Here is a 24,767-nt window from a genome sequence, read left to right as displayed (position 1 = left end):
AAAGTTTTTAATTTCTTTCTTTATTTCTTCCTTGACCAGGTTATCATTGAGTAGAGCATTGTTCAATTTCCACGTATATGTGGGCATTCTTCCCTTATTGTTATTGAAGACCAGTTTTAGGCCGTGGTGGTCCGATAGCACGCATGGGATTATTTCTATCTTTCTGTACCTGTTGAGGCCCGTTTTTTGACCAATTATATGGTCAATTTTGGAGAAAGTACCATGAGGAGCTGAGAAGAAGGTATATCCTTTTGCTTTAGGATAGAATGTTCTATAAATATCCGTTAAGTCCATTTGGCTCATGACTTCTCTTAGTCTGTCGACATCACTGTTTAATTTCTGTTTCCATGATCTGTCCATTGATGAGAGTGGGGTGTTGAAATCTCCCACTATTATTGTGTGAGGTGCAATGTGTGTTTTGAGCTTTAGTAAGGTTTCTTTTACGTATGTAGGTGCCCTTTTATTTGGGGCATAGATATTTAGGATTGAGAGTTCATCTTGGTGGATTTTTCCTTTGATGAATATGAGTGTCCTTCCTTATCTTTTTTGATGACTTTTAACTGAAAATTGATTTTATTTGATATTAGAATGGCTACTCCAGCTTGCTTCTTCTGACCATTTGCTTGGAAAGTTTTTTTCCAGCCTTTCACTCTGAGGTAGTGTCTGTCTTTGTCCCTGAGGTGTGTTTCCTGTAGGCAGCCGAATGCAGGGTCCTCGTTGCGTATCCAGTTTGTTAATCTATGTCTTTTTATTGGGGAGTTGAGGCCATTGATATTGAGAGATATTAAGGAATAGTGATTATTGCTTCCCGTTATATTCATATTTGGATGTGAGGTTATGTTTGTGTGCTTTCATTTTCTTTGTTTTGTTGCCAAGACAATTAGTTTCTTGCTTCCTCTAGGGTATAGCTTGCCTCCTTATGTTGGGCTTTACCATTTATTATCCTTTGTAGTGCTGGATTTGTAGAAAGATATTGTGTAAATTTGGTTTTGTCATGGAATATCTTGGTTTCTCCATCAATGTTAATTGAGAGTTTTGCTGGATACAGTAACCTGGGCTGGCATTTGTGTTCTCTTAGGTTCTGTATAACATCAGTCCAGGATCTTCTGGCCTTCATAGTTTCTGGTGAGAAGTCTGGTGTGATTCTGATAGGTCTCCTTTTATATGTTACTTGACCTTTTTCCCTTACTGCTTTTAATATTCTTTCTTTATTTTGTGCGTTTGGTGTTTTGACAATTATGTGACAGGAGGTGTTTCTTTTCTGGTCCAATCTATTTGGAGTTCTGTAGGCTTCTTGTATGTCTATGGGTATCTCTTTTTTTAGGTTAGGGAAGTTTTCTTCTATGATTTTGTTGAAGATATTTACTGGTCCTTTGAGCTGGGAGTCTTCACTCTCTTCTGTACCTGTTATCCTTAGGTTTGATCTTCTCATTGAGTCCTGGATTTCCTGTATGTTTTGGACCAGTAGCTTTTTCTGCTTTACATTATCTTTGACAGTTGAGTCAATGATTTCTATGGAATCTTCTGCTCCTGAGATTCTCTCTTCCATCTCTTGTATTCTGTTGGTGAAGCTTGTATCTACAGCTCCTTGTCTCTTCTTTTGTTTTTCTATATCCAGGGTTGTTTCCATGTGTTCTTTCTTGATTGCTTCTATTTCCATTTTTAATTCCTTCAACTGTTTGATTGTGTTTTCCTGGAATTCTTTCAGGGATTTATGCGATTCCTCTCTGTAGGCTTCTACTTGTTTATTAATGTTTTCCTGTGTTTCCCTAAGTGTGTTCATGTCTTTCTTGAAGTCCTCCAGCATCATGATCAAATATGATTTTGAAACTAGATCTTGCTTTTCTGGTGTGTTTGGATATTCCATGTTTGTTTTGGTGGGAGAATTGGGCTCCGATGATGGCATGTAGTCTTGGTTTCTGTTGCTTGGGTTCCTGCGCTTGCCTCTCGCCATCAGATTATCTCTAGTGTTACTTTGTTCTGCTATTTCTGACAGTGGCTAGACTGTCCTATAAGCCTGTGTGTCAGGAGTGCTGTAGACCTGTTTTCCTCTCTTTCAGTCAGTTATGGGGACAGAGTGTTCTGCTTTCAGGCGTGTAGTTTTTCCTCTCTACAGGTCTTCAGCTGTTCCTGTGGGCCTGTGTCTTGAGTTCACCAGGCAGCTTTCTTGCAGCAGAAAATTTGGTCTTACCTGTGGTCCCGAGGCTCAGGTTCGCTCGTGGGGTGCTTCCCAGGGGCTCTCTGCAGCGGCAGCAACCAGGAAGACCTGTGCCGCCCCTTCCGGGAGCTTCAGTGCACCAGGGTTCCAGATGGTCTTTGGCTTTTTCTTCTGGCGTCCGAGATGTGTGTGCAGGGAGCAGTCTCTTCTGGTTTCCCAGGCTTGTCTGCCTCTCTGAAGGTTTAGCTCTCCCTCCCACGGGATTTGAGTGCAGAGAACTGTTTATCCGGTCTGTTTCCTTCAGGGTCCAGCGGTGTCTCTGGCAGGGGTCCTGCCGCTCCTGGGCCCTCCCCCACGGGAGCCCAGAGGCCTTATACAGTTTCCTCTTGGGCCAGGGATGTGGGCAGGGGTGAGCAGTGTTGGTGGTCTCTTCTGCTCTGCAGCCTCAGGAGTGCCCACCTGACCAGGCGGTTGGGTCTCTCTCTCACCGGGTCTGGGAGCAGAGAGGTGCTGCGGGCCGGGATCCGCGGGTGTGGGAGTAGTGGATATTTTTTGCACATTAATCAATGACAAAAACATCTTAGCAAAAAGTAATAAAATCTAATTTAGCATAACTCTCGGGAGGTAAGTAAAACCAACAGTGTTATTTGTAAATCTAAGATTTCAACAGTATTATGGTGACATAGATTAATATTTTCAGCATTTGGAAGTTAAATCATGGAAGATCAACATTACAAAGCCATTCTGAACTATGTCGTAACTTTCAGTATGCTGTGATTTCATAGTTATTTGAAGGCCAGACAGAGCACATGTGATAAAGAAGTCTAAAGTCAGTACTTTTTCATAAGGAAGAGATAGATACATCTTTTTTGACTATAGATGGAGAAGAATACACTGGTAATACCCACTACAGAGAGCAATTCAATGATGCATGAGAGAAATTAGAATAAACATGGAGAAATTTGAAATATGGAGGAAAAAAGAGAAAACTCAATGTCTTCAGTGGAATATGTTCAATATAATAGGTTATCAAATATTCCAGGATTTGAGAAGAATGTGTTAGTTATAATGAGATTGAATGTGTAGAGTTTGTTGGTTGTAGAAAGTCAGAACAATATATATTTCATGTTTTGTTCACAAAACTTTAGGAATTTTTAAAGTTGCAACTGTCAGGCTAGCATGATATACATTAATCTCTAAATATCATATAAACTATTTTTTCTGGTTAAGATGATTCTATGACAACATCATACATGAGTATTTTGCATGGTATTCACTGTCCCTCACACTTGAATTCTGATCTTAAACTTATCTCTATTATAACCACCAGGAACGTCCCTGTTCCACCTTCCTGGAGGGATTTTGAGCTTTTTGTTTGTTTTGTTTCTTTGTTTTGTCTTTGTTGGTTTTTGTTTTCTGCCCTTTTGAACTTAAGACATTTTATATAGTAATGAGTTGCAACTGTTCATTGGAGCCTGATAGGCTCATTATGTGGTGTCAAAATGAAGCCATTGAACAGTTTTGCACTAGAATTCAACAACTGCTTATAATTATGCAAGGACTTGAGCTCTACGAACCCTTGTCTGATTCATGAGTATTTCCAGCTTTCGTTTGTGTTGAATGAGCACAAACAACTTTAACTATGCTTGCCACAGCTGTGCCATGCCCTGAGGGTGACATATCCCATCCCTTCTACTTGTCTTTGGGTTCTTACAGTCTTTGTTTTCTTTTTCCCATGTTTCCTGATCCTTCCCTAACGTGCTTTCAATAACATTCAGGGATCACACTTATCAGTCCATTACTGATGAGGAGCCATGACTAACTCATTATTGGTCACTGCAAAAACTTCTATGCTTGAGGAGAAAAGCAACATTTGACAGAACATTTTTTTTTATTAACTTGAGTATTTCTTATATACATTTCAAGTGTTATTCCCTTTGCCGGTTTCCGGGCAAACATCCCCCTCCCCCCTCCCCTTCCTTATGGGTGTTCCCCTCCCAACCCTCCCCCCATTGCCGCCCTCCCCCCATAGACTAGTTCACTGGGGGTTCAGTCTTAGCAGGACCCAGGGCTTCCCCTTCCACTGGTGCTCTTACTAGGATATTCATTGCTACCTATGGGGTCAGAGTCCAGGGTCAGTCCATGTATAGTCTTTAGGTAGTGGCTTAGTCCCTGGAAGCTCTGGTTGCTTGACACTGTTGTACTTTTGGGGTCTCGAGCCCCTTCAAGCTCTTCCAGTTCTTTCTCTGATTCCTTCAACGGGGGACCTATTCTCAGTTCAGTGGTTTGCTGCTGGCATTCGCCTCTGTATTTGCTGTATTCTGGCTGTGTCTCTCAGGAGCGATCTACATCCGGCTCCTGTCGGTCTGCACTTCTTTGCTTCATCCATCTTGTCTAATTGGGTGGCTGTATATGTATGGGCCACATGTGGGGCAGGCTCTGAATGGGTGTTCCTTCAGTCTCTTGACAGAACATTTCAAGTAGTATCTATGTCTTGGAAATGTGGCAAGAATGTAGCAATTGTTTTGAAATTTGATGACTACTGTAGAGTACTGTTTGGAAGTTGCTTGTGTTTTTCTCTGTTTTGTGTTGGGTAGAAAGCTGCTGTATTATCTTGAAAAGCTGATGCAAATATGTAGGATAAGAGGGGGTTATCTTCATTGATTTAGTTTCTAAATAATACCCTGAAGCATCTACACCATAGTTCAGGGAGAAACTTTTCTTTTAGAACTTTATTCATAAGAGTGCACACCTGGATGTAATTTTCAGGATGCCTGCCTATCACAAGATCTTTACTGTTTAATCTGTTATCTCCTGTGTAGCATACTACATTCTTTTTGTTCCCCTTCCCATCCTCCCCATATTACCACCCTCCCCCCAACAGTCACATTCACTGGGGGTTCAGTCTTGGCAAGACCAAGGGCTTCCCCTTCCACTGGTGCTAGCATACTACATTTTAATTACTTTAAGTTCATTACAAATTTGCCTTCTAACTTATTTCATTTTTTTCCTTTTAACTTGTATTTTATTTATACCCAAAGTTCTTATTAGACACAGACCCATTAAAGGAGTAATACTATATATCAACTAAAACAAATACCTTTATGCATCTTTCCTTTATGAGATAGTTGTGGGAAGTGTCAAATATGAAGTCATATGTTCATATTAAATATTCATAAAAAATTTCAAAAGGCTAATATTCAATTGTTTTATTCACCTGTAAAGCTCCTCTCTATCAAAAGCAATAGAGACAGAAATCCCCCACTACAATTATTTAAGATCCAAGTAATTTTATTTTTCTTTTACCACTTTTGACATTTAACATTCCCATTTGGGAAAAGAAGATTAACTCTTATATACAGAATAACAGAAATTGATTAATAGGTTTGAACTATTGGTATAAATCAATATTTGTATATAATTAGTTACTCTATATTGTTATTTCACAATGTGTATAATTGTGTTTTTTTATTTATATATATTTCAGGAGAGGGAGGGTGACTATGCATGACAGGAGATGGTGTCCCTGGAGGTAAAGTTCTGGGAAGATTTGAGATTCTGGGCATGAGTGCTGAGAACTGAACTTGGTACCTTTGAAAGAACAGAAAGCTTCTTGGCCACTTAGGTACCTCTCCAGTACAGCCTTTTTTTTTTCTTGATGTTGGATGTTGTAGGGAAAACTGGAAAAGAGGATAATATTTGAAATGTAAATTAAGAAAGTATCCAATAAAAATAAATGAATAAATAAGTGTAAAAAAGAAAAGAAACTCGATTTTACTATTGAGGAAATGAATAAAAGCATTGAAAAGAGTTTTAGGCACCATTCTTAGGAGGCCTGCATTTTGACAGATATTTGGGCAATGCTTTAAATCTCATTTAAATCTCATTGTTAAAATGGTGTGTGTGTGTGTGTGTGTTTGTGTGTGTGTGTGTGTGTGTGTGTGTGTGTGTCCTAGTTGATTTTATATCAAGGTTATTCATAGCCTAAACACATTTTACTGAAAAAGAATTTTTTTCACTATCGCATTTTGACCATTTCTCCCACAATAAACCCAGTAATATTTTGTCTGTTAAAATTATAATAAATAACATAACATTACTCCAAGAATAAACCTTTAATATTCAAACCAACTCATTATAACTATGAACATATAAAAATCTTCCAACGACTAGACTCATACTATGTTTTGGGCTTATGTAACTTGAACTGCAAAATACATTAATAGGTTAATTGAGTAGAGAAAAAGTAATCAACTATAACATTTACTTTTATATGATTTTTTTTCCTGAAGCACAGTCTCATGTAACCAGACTGGACACTCACATAAGGTCCTTTATTTTTCTCAGTACATATACTGGATATAAATAGAAACACTGCCATATTTTTCATTAAAGCTCTGATTTGTGTGACAAAGCAGAAAATACCATGCAGACAATGGCATTGCCTATTCATTGCCAATGAACAATACTCTTACTTTCTGATTCATTCAAGTGATTGATTAATGGAGCCTTTCCTAGGAAACTTGCTATCTATGAAAGTAGAAGCATTTTTTTTAAATAAAATCTAACTGGATAAATTTGGACATCTATTTATACCATTATACTTTTAATATTTTAAGCTGAAGATTTATATCATTATATGTAATATGTAGTAAAAATTTGAAAGAATAAACAATTATATTTAAGCCATATTCCATAATACCCGTCAAACTGCTCAGTATTTTTTTTATCACACTTCTCTATTGAAAATAATACTTCTCTATTTTTCAGATCACTCTTTCCTCTATTTTACATAGTATCTATGAAAACGAGACTTCTGCTGTGACCTTCATCCTCGTGGGTTTCTCAGAATACCCACACCTCCAAGTGCCCCTGTTCCTCCTGTTCCTTACCATATACACAGTTACTGTGCTGGGGAACCTGGGCATGATTGCTCTCATCAGGATCAGCCATAAGCTCCACACTCCCATGTACTTTTTTCTAAGTCATCTTTCCTTTGTGGATTTCTGTTACTCCACTGTTGTCACACCAAAGCTCTTAGAAAACTTGATTGTGGAAGACAGAAGGATCTCCTTCACCGGTTGTGTCATGCAATTCTTCTTTGCATGCATATTTGTGGTGACAGAAACCTTTATGTTGGCAGTGATGGCCTATGACAGGTTTGTGGCAGTATGTAATCCTCTTCTCTACACAGTGGCTATGTCTCAGAAGCCCTGCTGGTCCCTGGTAGCTACATCATGCTCCTGGAGTATAATCTGTTCCTTTATATTCATCCATTTTATGTTGACCTTGGTTTTCTGTGGTACCAAGTTCATAAATAACTTTGTGTGTGAACACGATGCCATTGTTGCTGTTTCCTGCTCCGACCCCTACATTAGTCAGAAGGTCATTTTCATCTTTGCTAAGCAGTCTGCTGATCATTCTCACCTCTTATGTTTTTATTGTCATCACTGTCATGAAAATGCCTACCACTGGAGGGCGCTACAAAGTCTTCTCCACTTGTGTATCCCACCTTACTACCATCACTATTTTCCATAGCATTATCATCTGTCTCTACTGTGTTCCCACCACCAAAAGTTCTTGGCTTCTGGTCAAGGTGGCCTCAGTCTTCTACACAGTTATCATCCCCATGCTCAACCCACTTATATACAGTCTCAGGAACAAAGATGTGAAGGATGCAGTTAAGAAACTAATGTGCTCTACTTTGTCATCATAAAATGTGTGTCCTGAACTGTTAGGTATTTATTTTAGAGTACTGGTTTTTCTTCTGAAAAGCAAGTAGATTTCTAAGGTGTTTCTTTTTTCTTTTCTTTTTTTTTTTGAAGCAAACATTACTGAGTTATCACATTCCCATATTTATCATAACCTGTAAACCATAAATGTCATTATAAACTATTGCTCCTAATATTTAAATTAAAATTTTATGCAGTTATTTGCTTTAAAAATATTTAGGTGCTAAGGAAGATTTTATTACAATTCATAAATCAAACTGTTTTAGATGATGTTTATAATTTTATCAAGAAAAAGTTTTAAACTTTGAGCTTGAGAACTATTGAATAGGAAATACTGAATGTAAATGATTTTTTTTATACATTGAACTATATGGGCTATTTTTGAGTGGAAACTTTCTACTTTAATAATCACAAAAATATAATTTCTTTCATTCTCTTTGTTTGCCTGTTTGAAACAGCATCTCATTATACTGAGTTAGCTCTGTAGTCTAGGCTGCCCTATTGTCTATCCTTGCATTGCACCTAATGGGATTAAAATTATCCCTCACTCTACATACTTTTTCTCTCATAGAGTTTGGAAACTCTCATAGGTAAATTATATTTTTATTATAACTATATTTGAATAAATACTTGCTAACAAACGTACTTTAACACATAAATTTAACATTTTAATCAATATTTTAATGCAGCTTTATCTCTGTAATTGTTTATTGAAATTCTTAATTGAATAGTTTTTAATAAACATTTAAAGAAGTCTAGATCATTTCTATTCAGCAAAATATAGCAGCCACCACATTGATATAATTGATAAACATTTTCATGTTTTATTCACTGATAAAAAGAAGCAATACTGAACACTAATATTAACAGACCAGTATTCCATAAGTAGTAATTGATAAGGTTTCATTGACATTGACTTTTGAGCAGCTTGGACTGTTATATGGAGTCAGTTTAATAATAGTCTTTAATCTTGGTTCTTCTCTGAGCCATGTGGCTAATGGTTTTGTTTGATGAATAATTACATTAATTAAATATATCCTAAAAGCACAGTCCAATTTCCTGTTAGATATTTTGTGAATTATTATTTATTACAGTACTCGATGTAAATGATGTATTAGTGATAATGTAAAAATATTACCCACAACTTGTACAAATATAGATTTCTTAACCTGCAACTCAGAAGAGAATTAGAAGTAAATCATTAAGTTGAAGCCATTCTATTATTTATAAGATACACTCATTTCTTTAATCTTTTTTTGATAATCACAATCATATATAACATAAAATGACCATGTTTAATGATGTTACTAAACTTTTTAAATGATTAACTGCAAGGAACCAACAAGAAGAAGCTAAAAGCTTGCAGACAATCATCCTGAGATAGATTTTCCTTTGATTAAAATTTACAACAAATTTGTTCCTGTAGGAAGGCCCAGGAGTATTTCATTTTAGGAACATTTCCTGATATTAATACACTTTTCCTGTTATTATTAAGCCTATAAAATCCCTGGGTATTAGCCTACCTGTTTGAGCAGATTTCTGCCTAACAAAAAAGTATACTGTCTTGTAGTGATCCTATATAGAAAAATGATGACATTTAATTCTTAACGATGATCGAATAAGAAATCCTAAAACTATATTAGTAACTATTATGCTTTTTTCCTGTGCTTTTTTATAGTAGGGTTCCTACTAGGGTCTCTCTGAATGTCAAGTCTGCAATGAGAACTGTGCCAGTTTTCAAGTGTCACTAGATAATTGCTCCTGAGATAGCAAGAATACATCTACTATGCAGAGCAAATTCCAATAGGTTCTAAAACTATTAACCAAAGGTCAAAAAAGTGAGCTAATAATTTACTATAGGTGCAAGGACAGATTATAAAATATTGACTGGTTTTAACTATACAAAAATTCACTAATTACTTATTCACTAAAGTTATGGTTTTTTACCCTCCCTTAACCTGTTGAGCTTGGCACAGGTGATGAATGTTTAGCCAGAAAATTATTACTAATAGATACGCATGAAAACTTTCTCTGTTGTAAGCTTTTATTCAATTTATTTGAATCTATGTGTGAACTTGTGATGATGTTTTTTACCATGTGATCATGTATTCAAAAAGGTGTATAAGTGAAGACAGAGAGAAAAGAAATCCCTTATCTCCCTTTTCTTGGAAGCCTGTCCTCCCTTTACTTAGAGAAATTTCATAGGAAATGTTTTAGAGAGAACTTAGAACTTAAGGCTAAAATCACTTTTCAAAGTACTCTTTTTTCTTCCTGCAACTTCAACTAGAAGCATAAACAGAGCAGAACCTACTCAATCCTCTGCTGCTTTATGATGAGGTACTGAGTAGTTTCTCTCCTCCAAGGAACTCATAAGGAAGTTTATCTACTGAAGCACAGTGACTAAGATTTAAGATAGGTAAATATTTTATTATTATATAGCAACACTAACTATCTTGTAAAAACAATTCTTACCCCCACAGACCCTGTTCCCCTTCCTCTGCCTCAAGAAGAACCGACAAAAGAGTAGAACTGCCAGGGCTGGCCAACAGCAGCTGACATATATTAATCTTTAAGCCTTTGGCTATTTTCAATTAAGTGTGAAACCTTCTCATTAGATCATCTGTACATTTCCAATCATCACTCAGTTTAGCAGCTGATTCTACAGATATTTTCTTTTTTTGATGAGGGGTTAAAATAAATTTTTTTTTTGTGCTCTTAGGTGTCTTGGCACTTGCTCTGTAGACTATGATGGCCTCACAAAGATCCACATATTCTTCCCTCAAGTCTAGGATTAAAGCCATTTTCCAACAGCTTGCGGTGTTGGTCTTGTGCTACTATTTATTCAAATATTACACACTCTTCCTCTGGTAAGAAGATCCTCATGTACACCAAGTGACATGATGCAAACTCTGCTCTCCAATTTAAAATTAATTGGTTAATAAAAACTTGCATCCTGTGATTGTGCAGTATGGAGAAAAAGGCTTGGTTGACAATCCAGTGATGGTTCTCAGGAGAGACCAAGGAGAAGGAAAAAAGGAGACAAAGGAAGGAGACAGTCAGTGAGAAGAGATGGGTCATGAGTAGGTGGCCAGGAGAAACAAGTAACAAGAGACAGATGGCTGGAGTGTAAGTTAGAATAGATCCCGAACCTGCTCAATATAGCTTGTAAATAAAATATTTGAATTGGATATCATTCATAGTAATTAAGTAGAATATACTAATTCTTTTACATATAGCTCTGCTTGAAATTTTGAAATATTGTACATTTAAATCTACTAAATATCATTTATATATTTCAAGATTAAATTATATTTTCATATACAAAAGACAACTTTGAATGGAGTATAACCAGCATGATATAGTCTCAGATATTTTGGTTATTCACTGCCTTTTGTACTCTGGGGAGGAAGGGCCTCAAGAAATAAAGGTTTACTAATGATTTCTTACTAGCATACATATGAGACAGGATAAATATCTTGAACATAAAATAAACTGAAGAAAAAGTATTCTTCAAGCTTGAAGGGGCTCGAGACCCCAAAAGTACAACAATGCCAAGCAACCAGAGCTTCCAGGGACTAAGCCACTACCTAAAGACTATACATGGACTGACCCTGGACTCTGACCCCATAGGTAGCAATGAATATCCTAGTAAGAGCACCAGTGGAAGGGGAAGCCCTGGGTCCTGCTAAGACTGAACCCCCAGTGAACTAGTCTATGGGGGGAGGGCGGCAATGGGGGGAGGGTTGGGAGGGGAACACCCATAAGGAAGGGAAGGGGGGAGGGGGATTTTGCCCGGAAACCGGGAAAGGGAATAACACTTGAAATGTATATAAGAAATACTCAAGTTAATAAAAAAAAATGTTTTAATAATGTAAAAAAAAAGTATTCTTCAATGGAGAGTTTTCCATAATACATACAAGTACAGATAAATATTTTTTAATGAGTACATCCTTCTGAGACATAATAAAAAAGAAATTTAAAACCATGTGGAGATTCCCTGTAACTTTAGGCAGAATAATATGTAGGAACAAAATGACAATCAGAACTGATGAGGATACTTGGAAAGGGAACATTTATTCACAGTTGGAGGGCATATAAACTGGTACAGACACCTCAGTGTGCAATGTTGTAGTCAATTTAAAAATAGAACTTTATCATATCTCACATATGCCACTCCTGAGTGTGCTCTAAGTACTCTGTATACCCCTGCATACAACCTTAATCATTGATCATCTAGTTAAAAAGGTGAATTTTTGGAGCCACTCTAGATGTCCAACAATAGATTTACAGATATTTAAATTATAATACATATAGTAAATTTGTTTATCCGTGTGTAATAAAAATAAAATTATGAAACTAACAGGAAAATGGGTGAAATTGGAATAAGTGATCTGACTTAGGCCCAGATAAATTGGTATATGCTAATATATGCCAATCTTTTCTTCCAATGCTTAGCCAATTTTTCAAATTTGAGTACATGTTAAGAATATCAATTAAAAAGGAGATCACTAGAAGGTGATGTATAAAAGAGTGTAAGAGTAGGGGATATAGAACACACATGGTATGAAAGAAGCAGGGAGGAATACCATGTTTAGAAAACTATGGGAGTAGGAAAGAAGCAATAGTAAAGGGTTCAGTTAGGGCTTAGCAAAATGAAACAAAAAATGTAGTAAAGGGACAATGGGAACTTACTACTTTGTGAGTATATTAAACATCAAAAGAACCTAAATTAATTTTTAAAATTAATTAAAAACCATTTAAATGGAAATACCATATATGGTTAGATGACATGACTCTGAGGAGTCAATGGTTATTAAAGGAAAATCTCAGTATCAAATGCAGAATTGCTGTCCATGAGCTGGTGGTCCTAGAGAAAGACAAAGGACCCAACAATAGAAAGGCTCTTGGTTTCCACCAGATAGTCATCTTAAGATGCTGTTGCTAAAGATACCAAATGCTTGGACTATTTGGCAGTGCAAAACCAAGCTTTCTATTAACAAGTACTTTCCACACTGCTGGCTATTTTTCAGAGTACAGGAAGTGTCTATCTAAGCAGATAGTGAGAAAATTAACTAGGGATCCTACACATTTGTGGGCCACATGAGGTACAAAAATGATTTTTCTAGAAAGACATATTCAGTAGTACGAAAGAGTATGGTTCTTACCTATTTAATCAAGTTAGATCTCTTTGTAAGCAGATGAACTTCTAGTGGAAATTAATAGCCTTTTACATTGTGGGGCCCTTTGTCTTTTTCCATGATCGTGTGTGTGTGTGTGTGTGTGTGTGTGTGTGTGTGTGTGTGTGTGTGTGTGTGTCTATGTTTGTATATGAATGTATGTACATATGTATGTATGTATGTATGTATGTATAATATTGTATATAATGTCAGTAGTCATTGGTTAACTTGGTCATAAGACATAGAGAAAAGTAGTATTGCTGTTTTGACTAAGTACACATAGTGTCATATTGCATTCTAAACAACTATTTTTATTCATGTAGATTAGTGTTGTTCACATCCTGTATCAGTGAAGGTTTTTTGTTGGTATTCTTGTTGGCAATAGTTAATACAGAAACACATTGTAGGTCTAAATGTAGAGTATGTGACTGTGAACTGTTCATTGCTAAATAGAACATCATCTTCCTCAAACCTCAAGGAACATCAAGGTCCTCCTTGCAGAATCCTTTCAACCATCATCAATATCCATATCTAAACACTGACATATGTCTTACTTTAAACCAACAAAACATGACTATTGGAAACTTTTCATATGCATTTAGATAAACCTCAGCACCTGTGGAGCCATGAATTATCTTTATAATACCTTTCCTCATGTGAGTATTATGGTCAGGTTTTTCTTTGACTACTTGTTTTTGGTAGTAAACACTAGGAGGGACAAGAAGTAAATTGCTTCTTAATTAAGAAAATTACAAAACCACAAATGCATGATCAAGAGCCATCTGTGGTGGTGTGAGATTGCTTGGCACAGGCAGTGGAATTATTAGGAGGTATTGCCCCGTTGGAAGAAATGTATCACTATGGGAGGGTTTTAAGAAACCCTCCTCCTAACTGCCTGGGAGCCAGTATTCTCCTGCTGGTCTTTGGATCAAGTTGTAGAACTCTCAGCTTCTCCAGTACCATGTCTGCCTGGATGCTACTATGCTTCCTGCAATTCTAATAATGGACTGAACCTCAGAACCTATGAGGCAGCCCCAAGTAAATATTGTTCTTAATAAAGGTTACTTTGGTATAGGGGTCTCTTCACAGTGATAGAAATTCCTAACTCAGACAGAAACTTATAAAAGTGAATAATGGATTGAGAAAGAAGTCAAAGGGCATCTTTTGCAGGAGCCTGAAATAATATATGTTATGGTAAATCTAACAAAGCAGTTCAAAGACTTGTATGATAAAACTTCTTGTTTTGAAGTAAGAAATTGAAGTAGATATCAGAATGGAAAGATCTCCCAAACTCATCAGTCAGTGTGATAAACATAGTAAAAATGCCTATTCAATCAAAAAATACATCTTTGAAATATTCCCCCATTAAAATCTCAACACAATTATTTACCGATTTTATAAGGATATCCTTCTATTTCATATAAAACAAACAACAAAAAAAATCGAACAATACAGTACACAACAATTTCAGGTTCAAATCACAGGCATCACCACTCCTATTTAAAGTTGTACTACAGAAATATAGTATTAAAATCTTCATGATGTTATTTTTATAGTCAGGTTTGACAATGAGATGATGGAACAGGATAGATGGCTCTATGGTTGAATACACATCGTCCTCTTCCAGTAGATCTATATACTCTCTGTCTGTTTCTGCAATTCAAGTACAAGATTCTGTTGGCCAATGAGGTCACTCTCACCTGTACGTTCATTATCCTTCAGACATATACACACATAAAATGGTAGGTGGAAGGTTGGAGATATAGATAAGGGTTAAAAGTTCTAGTTGCTTATGCTGAGGGCCCAGGTTCAAAGCACAACTACTATCCAGTGCTCACAGTTACATTTCACTCTCATTGCACAGAATCTCTAGATATCCTTGGCTAGCATCAATATAGAGTGTGCACAGGAATATATACAGGTAAAACACGCATGCATGTAAATAGCTAAAACTTTAAAAATGAATTGGATTATGTCATTAGAGAATTTGACATTTGATGAGTACTCCTATCTATACATTTGCAGGAAATGTTATAAGATAATTTCAGGGAGAGTCAAACACCCATGTCCAGGAGAGCAAATTATAATATATATAAATCAGAAATGGTGAAGCCGCTAGCAATTCTTTTATTGTTCAAGATTGTTTTAGCTGTCCTGATATTGCTGCGTTCTGTTTTGTTGTTTTTTTTTATTGTTGTTCTTTTCATATGAAGTAGAAAAGTATTCTTACAAGGTCTGTAAAAAGTTGTGTTGAGACTTTGATGGGAAATACATTAAGTCTGTATACAGTTTTTCAGTGAGTGGGCATTTGTCTATCTATAAACAATTTTCCTTGAGCCACATTTATGACCTCTTTTCCTTGAATAATTCTTTTTTCATATTCATTAGAGTATATTAGGGTATATTGTAATGCATACATTATATATGTTCATGTATATATACTGCATGTATACTTTATTATTATTCATTATGATTACAGAATAGAGTTGATTGGATTAATGCCCCGGGGTTTTAAACATGTAACACAAAACCATATGGGACATTGTTACCTCTAATTGTTTAAAATGTATTCTCCTAGGTAATTGTTCAGTGAAAACCCCTAATATACTGGTTCCTGATGCCTTGAGCACATATATTTGTGCAAAATTAATAAACAATGTTTATCTTTTAAAATGTGATGTTCTGTCTTTGTTTGACTAAGGGAGTGGCTAAAGTTCATTTAAAACAACCATTAAATATATTGCAGATGAACATTCTTCCAGAGCTATATCTGTTGACTAACTAGTAAAACAAAAGCATATTTTGGTATCTCATTAACTTTAACAAAGAATTCTTAAGTAAATGCATCATTCAGGACCCTCTGTATTTAGGTGAGTTGATTCATTTCTGTTATTTCATTTGCATGAGGAAATGAGGCCATAGTGTATTTTTACAAATTTGTGGATACCCCAAAATTTTAAATCCAGCTTTCTTCTTTAATGAAGATTTCTTACTACTATATGATGATTCCTTCACAGTTTTCTAGGGTTAGCTATCTGAATATCAATGAAGGAAAGAAACATTTTGGAATAATAGTAAAATATAAGTTATAACTCCATGCAGGTAAGTGAGACAGTATTCTTTATAAAACTAAAATTTAAAGTATAATATGATATCATAGATACATAATCTCAGCCTTTGAAAGGTTGAAGCTGCAAGATGAGGTTTAAAAATTCATTCTTATTTGAGTTCTTAGTTTGTTGCAAAGTCTGGCTTTACAGTTATTTGAAGGCTAGGCTGGGCTACATACAAGGTGGTATCAGAAAAATGAAAGAGCATATCCAATATTTTGTGGTAGTAAATCAATAGCAATCATTTTAATGGATTATGTATGGAGGAGACAAATACTTATCACAAAGAAGAATTCAATAATGCATGAGGATATAGAGAGACAAGAGAAATCTAAATGCCTCCTGTTAAATATGTTGATTATAACAGGTTGTCAAATATTCCCGTGTTTAAAAAATACATCAGTTTTATTGAGACTGGATTTGTATTCTGTTGGTTTTAAAAAGTCAGAACAATGTAGATTTTCATTTCATTTAAAATTCTTAAAGTTGTGTTTGGCACGCTTACATGATTATGTACATTACCCTCAAAATGTCACAAAATATTTTTTACTGGTTAACGTTGTTGTCTCACAGTAGCATACATGTAGAGTGCCTCTGTTTACTCTCACCACCAATCCTTTGTGACCTCAGTCTAATTCCTGTCACTTTGGACAAGTTTATGTTTTTACATTCTAGGATTCTTATTTCATTTTATAATATTCTGTAAATCCATGCATTTGGAACTATGCACTGAACACTGATCAGCTACTTATTTTGTGCCAAACTAAAACAAATGATTATATTTAACCCAGAATACAACATCCATTTATAATTCTGCAAGGAGATGAGCTGCATGAACATTTATGGACCTTTATCTGATCCATGAATACTGATAGTTTATGCAGAACCAGCACAAAGAATGGTAACTATGTTTGTCATAGCCATGCTATACCCCAAAAATAGCATTTTCACTCCATTTCACAGTGGCTCTTACAATCTTTCTGTTCTTCCATAATGTTTACTGATTTTTCCAAAATGTGCTATTAATAGATTGTTCAGAGATCTGCAGTCATGAGTTCATTATTCTTAGCATTTTAAGGAGCCATGAGCATCACAATTCACTACTCTTTGCTTCAATCTGTTCTATGCTCAAGGAGGAATGTAGCATTTGGTAGAATCTTTTAAGTAGTATGGATTTAACTGTAAAATGAGGCAAGAATGTAGGGCTAGTTTGAGACCTGATGGATGTTGTAAAGGACAGATCAGGAATTGCTGTATTTTTTGCAATATTGATTCTCTGGGTTGGAGGCTGCTGTAGCCCAATGAAAGGATAATGCAAATGTGTAGGAGAATCTAAAATATGATGTTATGTTTTTTGATTGGCTGTCCAGATATTATCATGTGGCATCTACATCAGAGTTCAGAAGAAAACATTTTTTTCTGTTTCCTCCTTAAGTGGAGGAAAACATTTGTCTATAAATTTTTGTAAGTTTGATTATCAGAGATGTTTACTAAAACTTTGCATTTCCTGTATATCATACTACAGTTTACACATTTTAATATATAACAAATTTGCCTTATATTTATTTAATTTTTAAGGTGTGTTTTATTTCATATATATATATAGATATGATATAGATATAAATTGGTATTTTTATGAATTTATATCCTATGTGTGAAGGTGATTATGGGAGAAAAGGTAAGTGTATCTCTTCCCTGGAGCTAAAGTTACAGAAATGGGAGCTTCCAGTTTTGGGTGCTTAGAACAGATCTGGAGTCCTCTGAAAACACAGAAATTCTTTTAATTACTTTGGTGTCTCTACATACTCACTCTATTCTTGAAGTTGCATGTCAGTAAGTTACCCTTTTGTTGCTTTTGAAGAAATGACTAGTATCATTTAGAAGTGCTGTGCATTAATTTTAGAAGCTCTCTGCTTAGAAAATTATCTTTGGCAATGCTTTAAACATTATAAGAATGCTATAGTGCTTTTTTGGCTCTTCTTTGATTTTATGTCTATTATTCATATTCTAAATATATTATAATGAAAAGGTCAATTTTATATTACCGATTCTTTTAAAATATTTCTCCTCTGAAAACCTAGCATACACTTTCTCTTATTATATTATCATCAGTAACATAACATTAATCAGAAAATACTTTTAAAATTCAAAATGTACAAAATGTACAAAAATATTTAACTCATGAACACAAAAATAGGTTCACAATATACTTTGAAATTATGTATTTCATGTACAAAAAATTGTAGGGCAAGTAACTCTAAATATGTATCCAGATACCAAATTTAGAATGTTGCATAAAGCTAACATTTACTTTTCTTTTGTGTTTGCATTTATTGTTATTGTTGATGAAGATGATGATGATGATATTCTTCTTTAACTTTATGTTCTTGTTCTCCTTGTTCTTGACCATCTTGTTCATGTTCTTCCTGTTCTTGATCTTCTCCTTCTTGTTCTCGTCATTGTTTTTGTTGTTGTTGCTCCTCCTCTTCCTCCTCCTCCTCCTCTTCCTCTTCCTCCTCCTCCTTCTCCTTCTTTTTCTCATCCTTCTGCTTCTTCTGTTTCTTTTCAAGTCTCATCCTGTAGTGTACTCAGGATACCCAATTGTGATCCTAGTTCTAAATGGAAATCTTTCACATTTTCACTTTAAGTGCTTATTAATTTGGGTGAAACAAAAGTAACTATATCTATTTTCTTTGAAAGAACATTTTTTCTAAGTATATGAGACTTTTTTGTTTTAAACAATTACTTATTTTATTTTCTTTTTTATCTTTTGTATTACTGAATTTTGTATTTACATTTCAAGTGTTATTCCCTTTCCCAGTTTCCCTGCCATAAGCCTCAATTCCACCTCCCTTGCCTTCTTCTATAAGGGTGTTCCTCCTCCCCAACCACCCTGCTACCTGCCTCCCCCTCTGACATTCCCCTACAAGGGCTTCTCCTTGCATTGGTGCCCAACATGGCCATCCTCTACTTCATATACAGCTGGAGCAAAGGATCTGTCTATATGTAGTCTCTGTGCAGTGATTTCGTCCCTGGCAGCTCTGGTTGATTTGTATTGTTTATCTTATGGGGTTGGAAGCCCCTTAAGTTCTTTCAATCCCTACGCTAATTCCAACAACGGGCCCTATTCTCAGTTCACTGCTTTGCTGCTAGCATTCGCCTCTGTATTTGACATGCTCTGCATGAGTCTCTCAGGAGACAGCTATATCAGGATCCTGTGAACATGCATTTCTTTATTATCTAGTTTTGGTGGAGATTATACTTATATACCAACTACATTCCGAGGTGGGGCAGGCACTGAAAGGCCATTCCTTCAGAAAAAAAATTTCCTACTTTGAAATTCAAGCAAGGTGGTTTTATAATTTCAAATTCATGCAAGCTGACACAGGGACCATTATGCAGATTCTAGTTCTCAATGGTAATAGTCTTCTTTTATTTGGAATATACCTTGGTAAGTTTTAACTTCTCTAATCCTGTTTCAATTATCTTTACAAAATTTTAATCGGAAAGTGTTGTCTCCTATATATGTGTCATTTAAATAAAATGTTGAAAATGTAATGTTTTACTGTAATATTTATATAGAACCCATCAAAGTATGAACTTTTTCTTACTTTTCCCTAATACTGGCATTAGTTCTGATTTGGCAGATCACTCTTTCTTTACTTCATAGCACTCAAGAAAACGAGACTTCTGCTGTGACCTTCATCCTTGTGGGTTTCTCAGAATACCCACACCTCCAAGTGCCCCTGTTCCTCCTGTTCCTTACCATATACACAGTCACTGTGCTGGGGAACCTGGGCATGATTGCTCTCATCAGGATCAGCCATAAGCTCCACACTCCCATGTACTTTTTTCTAAGTCATCTTTCCTTTGTGGATTTCTGTTACTCCACTGTTGTCACACCAAAGCTCTTAGAAAACTTGATTGTGGAAGACAGAAGGATCTCCTTCACCGGTTGTGTCATGCAATTCTTCTTTGCATGCATATTTGTGGTGACAGAAACTTTTATGTTGGCAGTGATGGCCTATGACAGGTTTGTGGCAGTATGCAATCCTCTTCTCTACACAGTGGCTATGTCTCAGAAGCTCTGCTGGTCCCTGGTAGCTGCATCATACTCCTGGAGTATAATCTGTTCCTTTATATTCATCCATTTTATGTTGACCTTGGTTTTCTGTGGTACCAAGTTCATAAATAACTTTGTGTGTGAACACGATGCCATTGTTGCTGTTTCCTGCTCTGACCCCTACATTAGTCAGAAGGTCATTTTCATCTTTGCTACTTTCAATGAGCTAAGCAGTCTGCTGATCATTCTCACCTCTTATGTTTTTATTGTCATCACTGTCATGAAAATGCCTACCACTGGAGGGCGCTACAAAGTCTTCTCCACCTGTGCCTCCCATCTCACTACCATTACCATTTACCATAGCATTATCATCTGTCTCTACTGTGTTCCCACCACCAAAAGTTCTTGGCTTCTAATCAAGGTGGCCTCAGTTTTCTACACAGTTATCATTCCCATGCTGAACCCACTTATATACAGTCTCAGAAACAAAGATGTGAAGGATGCAGTTAAGAGGCTAATGAGCTTTTGTTTGTCATCATAATATAACCATTGGTTCGTCATTTATTTTAGTGTAGCGGTCTTTATTCTGAAATGCAAACAGACTCATTCATTTATTCATTTTTAAATGACATTCATATATCATTCTATTCTCATTTTAGTATCAAACTTGTAAACTATAAATAATACCATAGATTGATACTCATTTAAATTATAATCTTATGCAATTATAAGATATAAGATACAAGTATAATTTATACATCAAAATTTTAGATGATTTTAATAATTTTGAAAGAAAAAATTGGTGTTTGAGCTTGAAAAGATTAATATGCAATTATGACTGTGGATGATTTTTTTACATTCAACTACATATGGACTCATTTTGCATTGGAAAGCATTTCTTTCAATAAATACAAAAATGTAATTCACCTCATTTTCTTTGCTTTTCCCATGTGGGATTATATCTACCTATACTGAGACAGCTATAATAGGCTGCCCTACTGTCTGTCTCTGTTTTGCAGCTACTGACAATAAAAATATCCATCACTATGCCCAGAATTCCTTCTCTTATATAGGTTAGAAGAGCACAGGTAATTTTTATTTTATATTATAATTTCAATTTGTATAAGTAGTTGCAGGCAAACATGTACTTTAAGAAATTTGCATTTATTAGTTTTAAACATTTTAATGTAGTACTATCTCTTCAGTAGAGAGGGGTCTAAAAGATACAAAAGTTACTGATAAATACTTTTTAAATACATTTATTATACTTAAACATAAGAAGATGATTTAATTCTATTCCACTGATCTATCTGTCTGTCTCTGTAAAAATACCATGCAGTTTTTATCACTATTGTTCTGTAATGCTGCTTGAGTCAGGGATAGTGATTCCCCTGGAAGTCCTTTTGTTGTTGAGGATAGTTTTAGCTATCCTGGGTTTTTTTGTTATTCCAGATGAATTTGCAAATTGTTCTAACTCTCTGAAGAATTGGATTGGTGTTTTGATGGGGATTGCATTGAATCTGTAGATCTCTTTTGGTAAAATGGCCATTTTTACTATATTAATCCTGCCAATCAATGAGCATGGGAGAACTATCCATCTTCTGAGACCTTCTTCAATTTCTTCAAAGTCTTGAAGTTCTTATCATACAGATCTTTCACTTGCTTGGTTAAAGTCACACCAAGGTATTTTTTATTACTTTGGACTATTAAGAAAGGTGTCGTTTCCCTAATTTCTTTCTCGTCTTGTTTCTCTTTTGTGTAGAGGAAGGCTATTGATTTATTTGAGTTAATTTTATATCCAGCCACTTTGGTGAAGGTGTTTATCAGGTTTAGTAGTTCTCTGGTGGAATATTTGGGATCACTTAAATATACTATCAAATCCTCTGCAAAAAAAATGAATGCACACACCTATGGTCACTTGATTTTTGACAAAGGAGCCAAAACCATCCAATGGAAAATAGATAGCATTTTCAGCAAATAGTGCTGGTTCAACTGGATGTCAGCATGTAGAAGATGCAGAACGATCCATTTTTAATCACCCTGTACAAAGCATAAGTTCAAGTGGATCAAGGACCTCCACATCAAACCAGATACGCTCAAACTAATAGAATAAAAAGTGGGGAAGAATCTTGAACACATGGGCACTGGAAAAAATTTCCTGAACAAAACACCAATGGCTTAGGCTCTAAGATCAAGTATCAACAAATGGGATCTCACAAAACTGCAAAGCTTCTTTAAGGCAAAGGGCACTGTTGTTAGGACAAAATGGCAACCAACAGATTGGGAAAAGATCTTTGCCAATCCTACAACTGATAGAGGACTTATATCCAAAATATACAAAGAACTCAAGAAGTTAGACTGCAGGGAGACAAATAACCCTATTAAAAATTGGGGTTCAGAGCTAAACAAAGAATTCACAGCTAAGGGATGCCAAATGGCTAAGAAACACCTAAAGAAATGTTCAAAATCTTCAGTCATAGAGGAAATGCAAATCAAACAACCCGGAGATTTCACCTCACACAAGTGAAAATGGCTAAGATCAAGAATTCAGGTGACAGCAAAATGCTGGCAAAGATATGGAGAACGAGGAACTCTCCTCCATTGTTGGTGGGATTGCAGACTGGTACAACCACTCTGGAAATCAGTCTGGAGGTTCCTTAGAAAATTGGACATTGAAATACCTGAGGACCCAGCTATACCTCTCTTGGGCATATACCCAAAAGATACTCCAACATATAACAAAGACACATGCTCCACTATGTCCATAGCAGCCTTATTTATAATAGCCAGAAGCTGGAAAGAACCCAGATGCCCTTCAACAGTGAAATGGAAACAGAAAATGTGGTACATCTACACAATGAAATATTACACAGCTATTAAAAACAATGACTTTATGAAATTCATAGGCAAATGGATGGAACTGGAAAATATCTTGAGTGAGGTAACCCAATCACAGAAAACCACACATGGTATTCACTCTTTGATAAGTGGATATTAGCCCAAATGCCTGAATTACCCTAGATGCACAGAACACATGAACCTCAAGAAGGATGACCAAAATAGGAATGCTTCACTCCTTCTTTAAAAGGGGAACAAGAATTGCCTTGGGAGGGTATAGTGAGGCAAAGTTTAGAACAGAGGCAGAAGGAACACCCATTCAGAGCCTGCCCCACATGTGGCCCATACATATACAGCCACCAAACTAGGTAAGATTGATGAAGCAAAGAAGTGCAGTACGACCTGAACCGGATGTAGAACTCTCCCGAGAGACACAGCCAGAATACAGACAATACATAGGCGAATGCCATCATTAAACCACTGAACTGAGAACGGGAGCCCCATTGAAGGAATCTTAGAAAGGACTAAAAGAGCTTGAAGGGGCTTGAGATCCCATATGAACAACAATGCCAACCAACCAGAGCTTCCAGGGACTAAGCCACTACCCAAAGACTATACATGTATTGACCCTGGACTCCAACTGCATACATAGCAATAAATAGCCTAGTAAGAGAACCAGTGGAAGGGGAAGCCCTTGGTCCTGCCAAGACTGAACCCCAGTGTACGTGATTGTTGGGGGGAGGGCAATAATGGGGGGAGGATGGGGAGGGAAACACCCATAGAGAAGGGGAGGGGGAGGAGTTAGGAGGATGTTGGCCTGGAAAAACAGGAAGGGGAATAACAATTGAAATATAAATAAGAAATACTCAAGTTAATAAAGATGGAAAATTATTTTTAATAAAAATGAGAGAAAATAAAAAAGAAGATGATTAAAAACCCTCTTGATATTGTCTGTAATTTAAAACAGAATAGGGGTTGGGGATTTAGCTCAGTGGTAGAGCACTTGCCTAGGAAGCGCAAGGCCCTGGGTTCGGTCCCCTGCTCCGAAAAAAAGAACCAAAAAAAAATAATAAAACAGAATAATTATTATGTAGAAAACAAATGAAAATCACAATCGGTGAGGATACTTGGAAAGTGGAACATCATTCACAGTTATAGACCTATAATCTGGTAGAGAACTTATCAGTGTAGAATGTTTAGTAAAGTCAACATTAGTGTTTTCTCATGTATCAGATGTGCCACTCTCTAGTGTGTTCTAAATACTCTGTTTCTCCCTACATATAACCTTATTCATTTGTTCTCAGTGATCATCTAATTAAAAAGGTGAATTTATGGAGACTCTCTAGATGTCCAACAATATGTGTATTGATAATTTACTAGTAGTAATTAATGAAATCCCATTTTATTAATATATAAAGAAAATTAAATTATGATATTAAGAGAGTGGGTGAAATTGTGAAAAGTATACTATGTGAAGTGACTTAGTCCTAGATGAAAAAAAGGTAGGGGTTGGGGATTTGGCTCAGTGGTAGAGCGCTTGCCTAGCAAGCCCAAGGCCCTGGGTTCGGTCCCCAGCTCCGAAAAAAGAAAAGAAAAAACAAACAAACAACAAAACGGGGCCGGAGAGGTGGATAATGGGTTAAGAACACTATCTGGCCAAAATCAATAAAGTTTAAAAGTAAATAAGCA

General features: G+C 35.9%; 1 protein-coding gene and 1 pseudogene across 1 annotated transcript; both read left to right on the top strand.

The window, feature by feature from the left end:
• Positions 6,950-7,874, top strand: Or5d45-ps1 (olfactory receptor family 5 subfamily D member 45, pseudogene 1; annotated as a pseudogene).
• On the top strand, positions 17,844-20,781 carry Or5d45 (olfactory receptor family 5 subfamily D member 45). The gene is made up of 2 exons (XM_087655043.1): positions 17,844-17,855; positions 19,825-20,781. The coding sequence occupies exons 1-2, from the start codon at positions 17,844-17,846 to the stop codon at positions 20,779-20,781; spliced, it is 969 nt and encodes a 322-aa protein (XP_087511169.1).
• The last annotated feature ends 3,986 nt before the right edge of the window (positions 20,782-24,767 follow it).

This window comes from Rattus norvegicus, chromosome 3 (assembly GCF_021556685.1).
Source record: "Rattus norvegicus strain SHRSP/BbbUtx chromosome 3, alternate assembly SHRSP_T2T, whole genome shotgun sequence".
Classification (NCBI taxonomy): Eukaryota; Metazoa; Chordata; class Mammalia; order Rodentia; family Muridae; genus Rattus; species Rattus norvegicus.
This window is presented reverse-complemented; position numbering and strand designations above follow the sequence as displayed.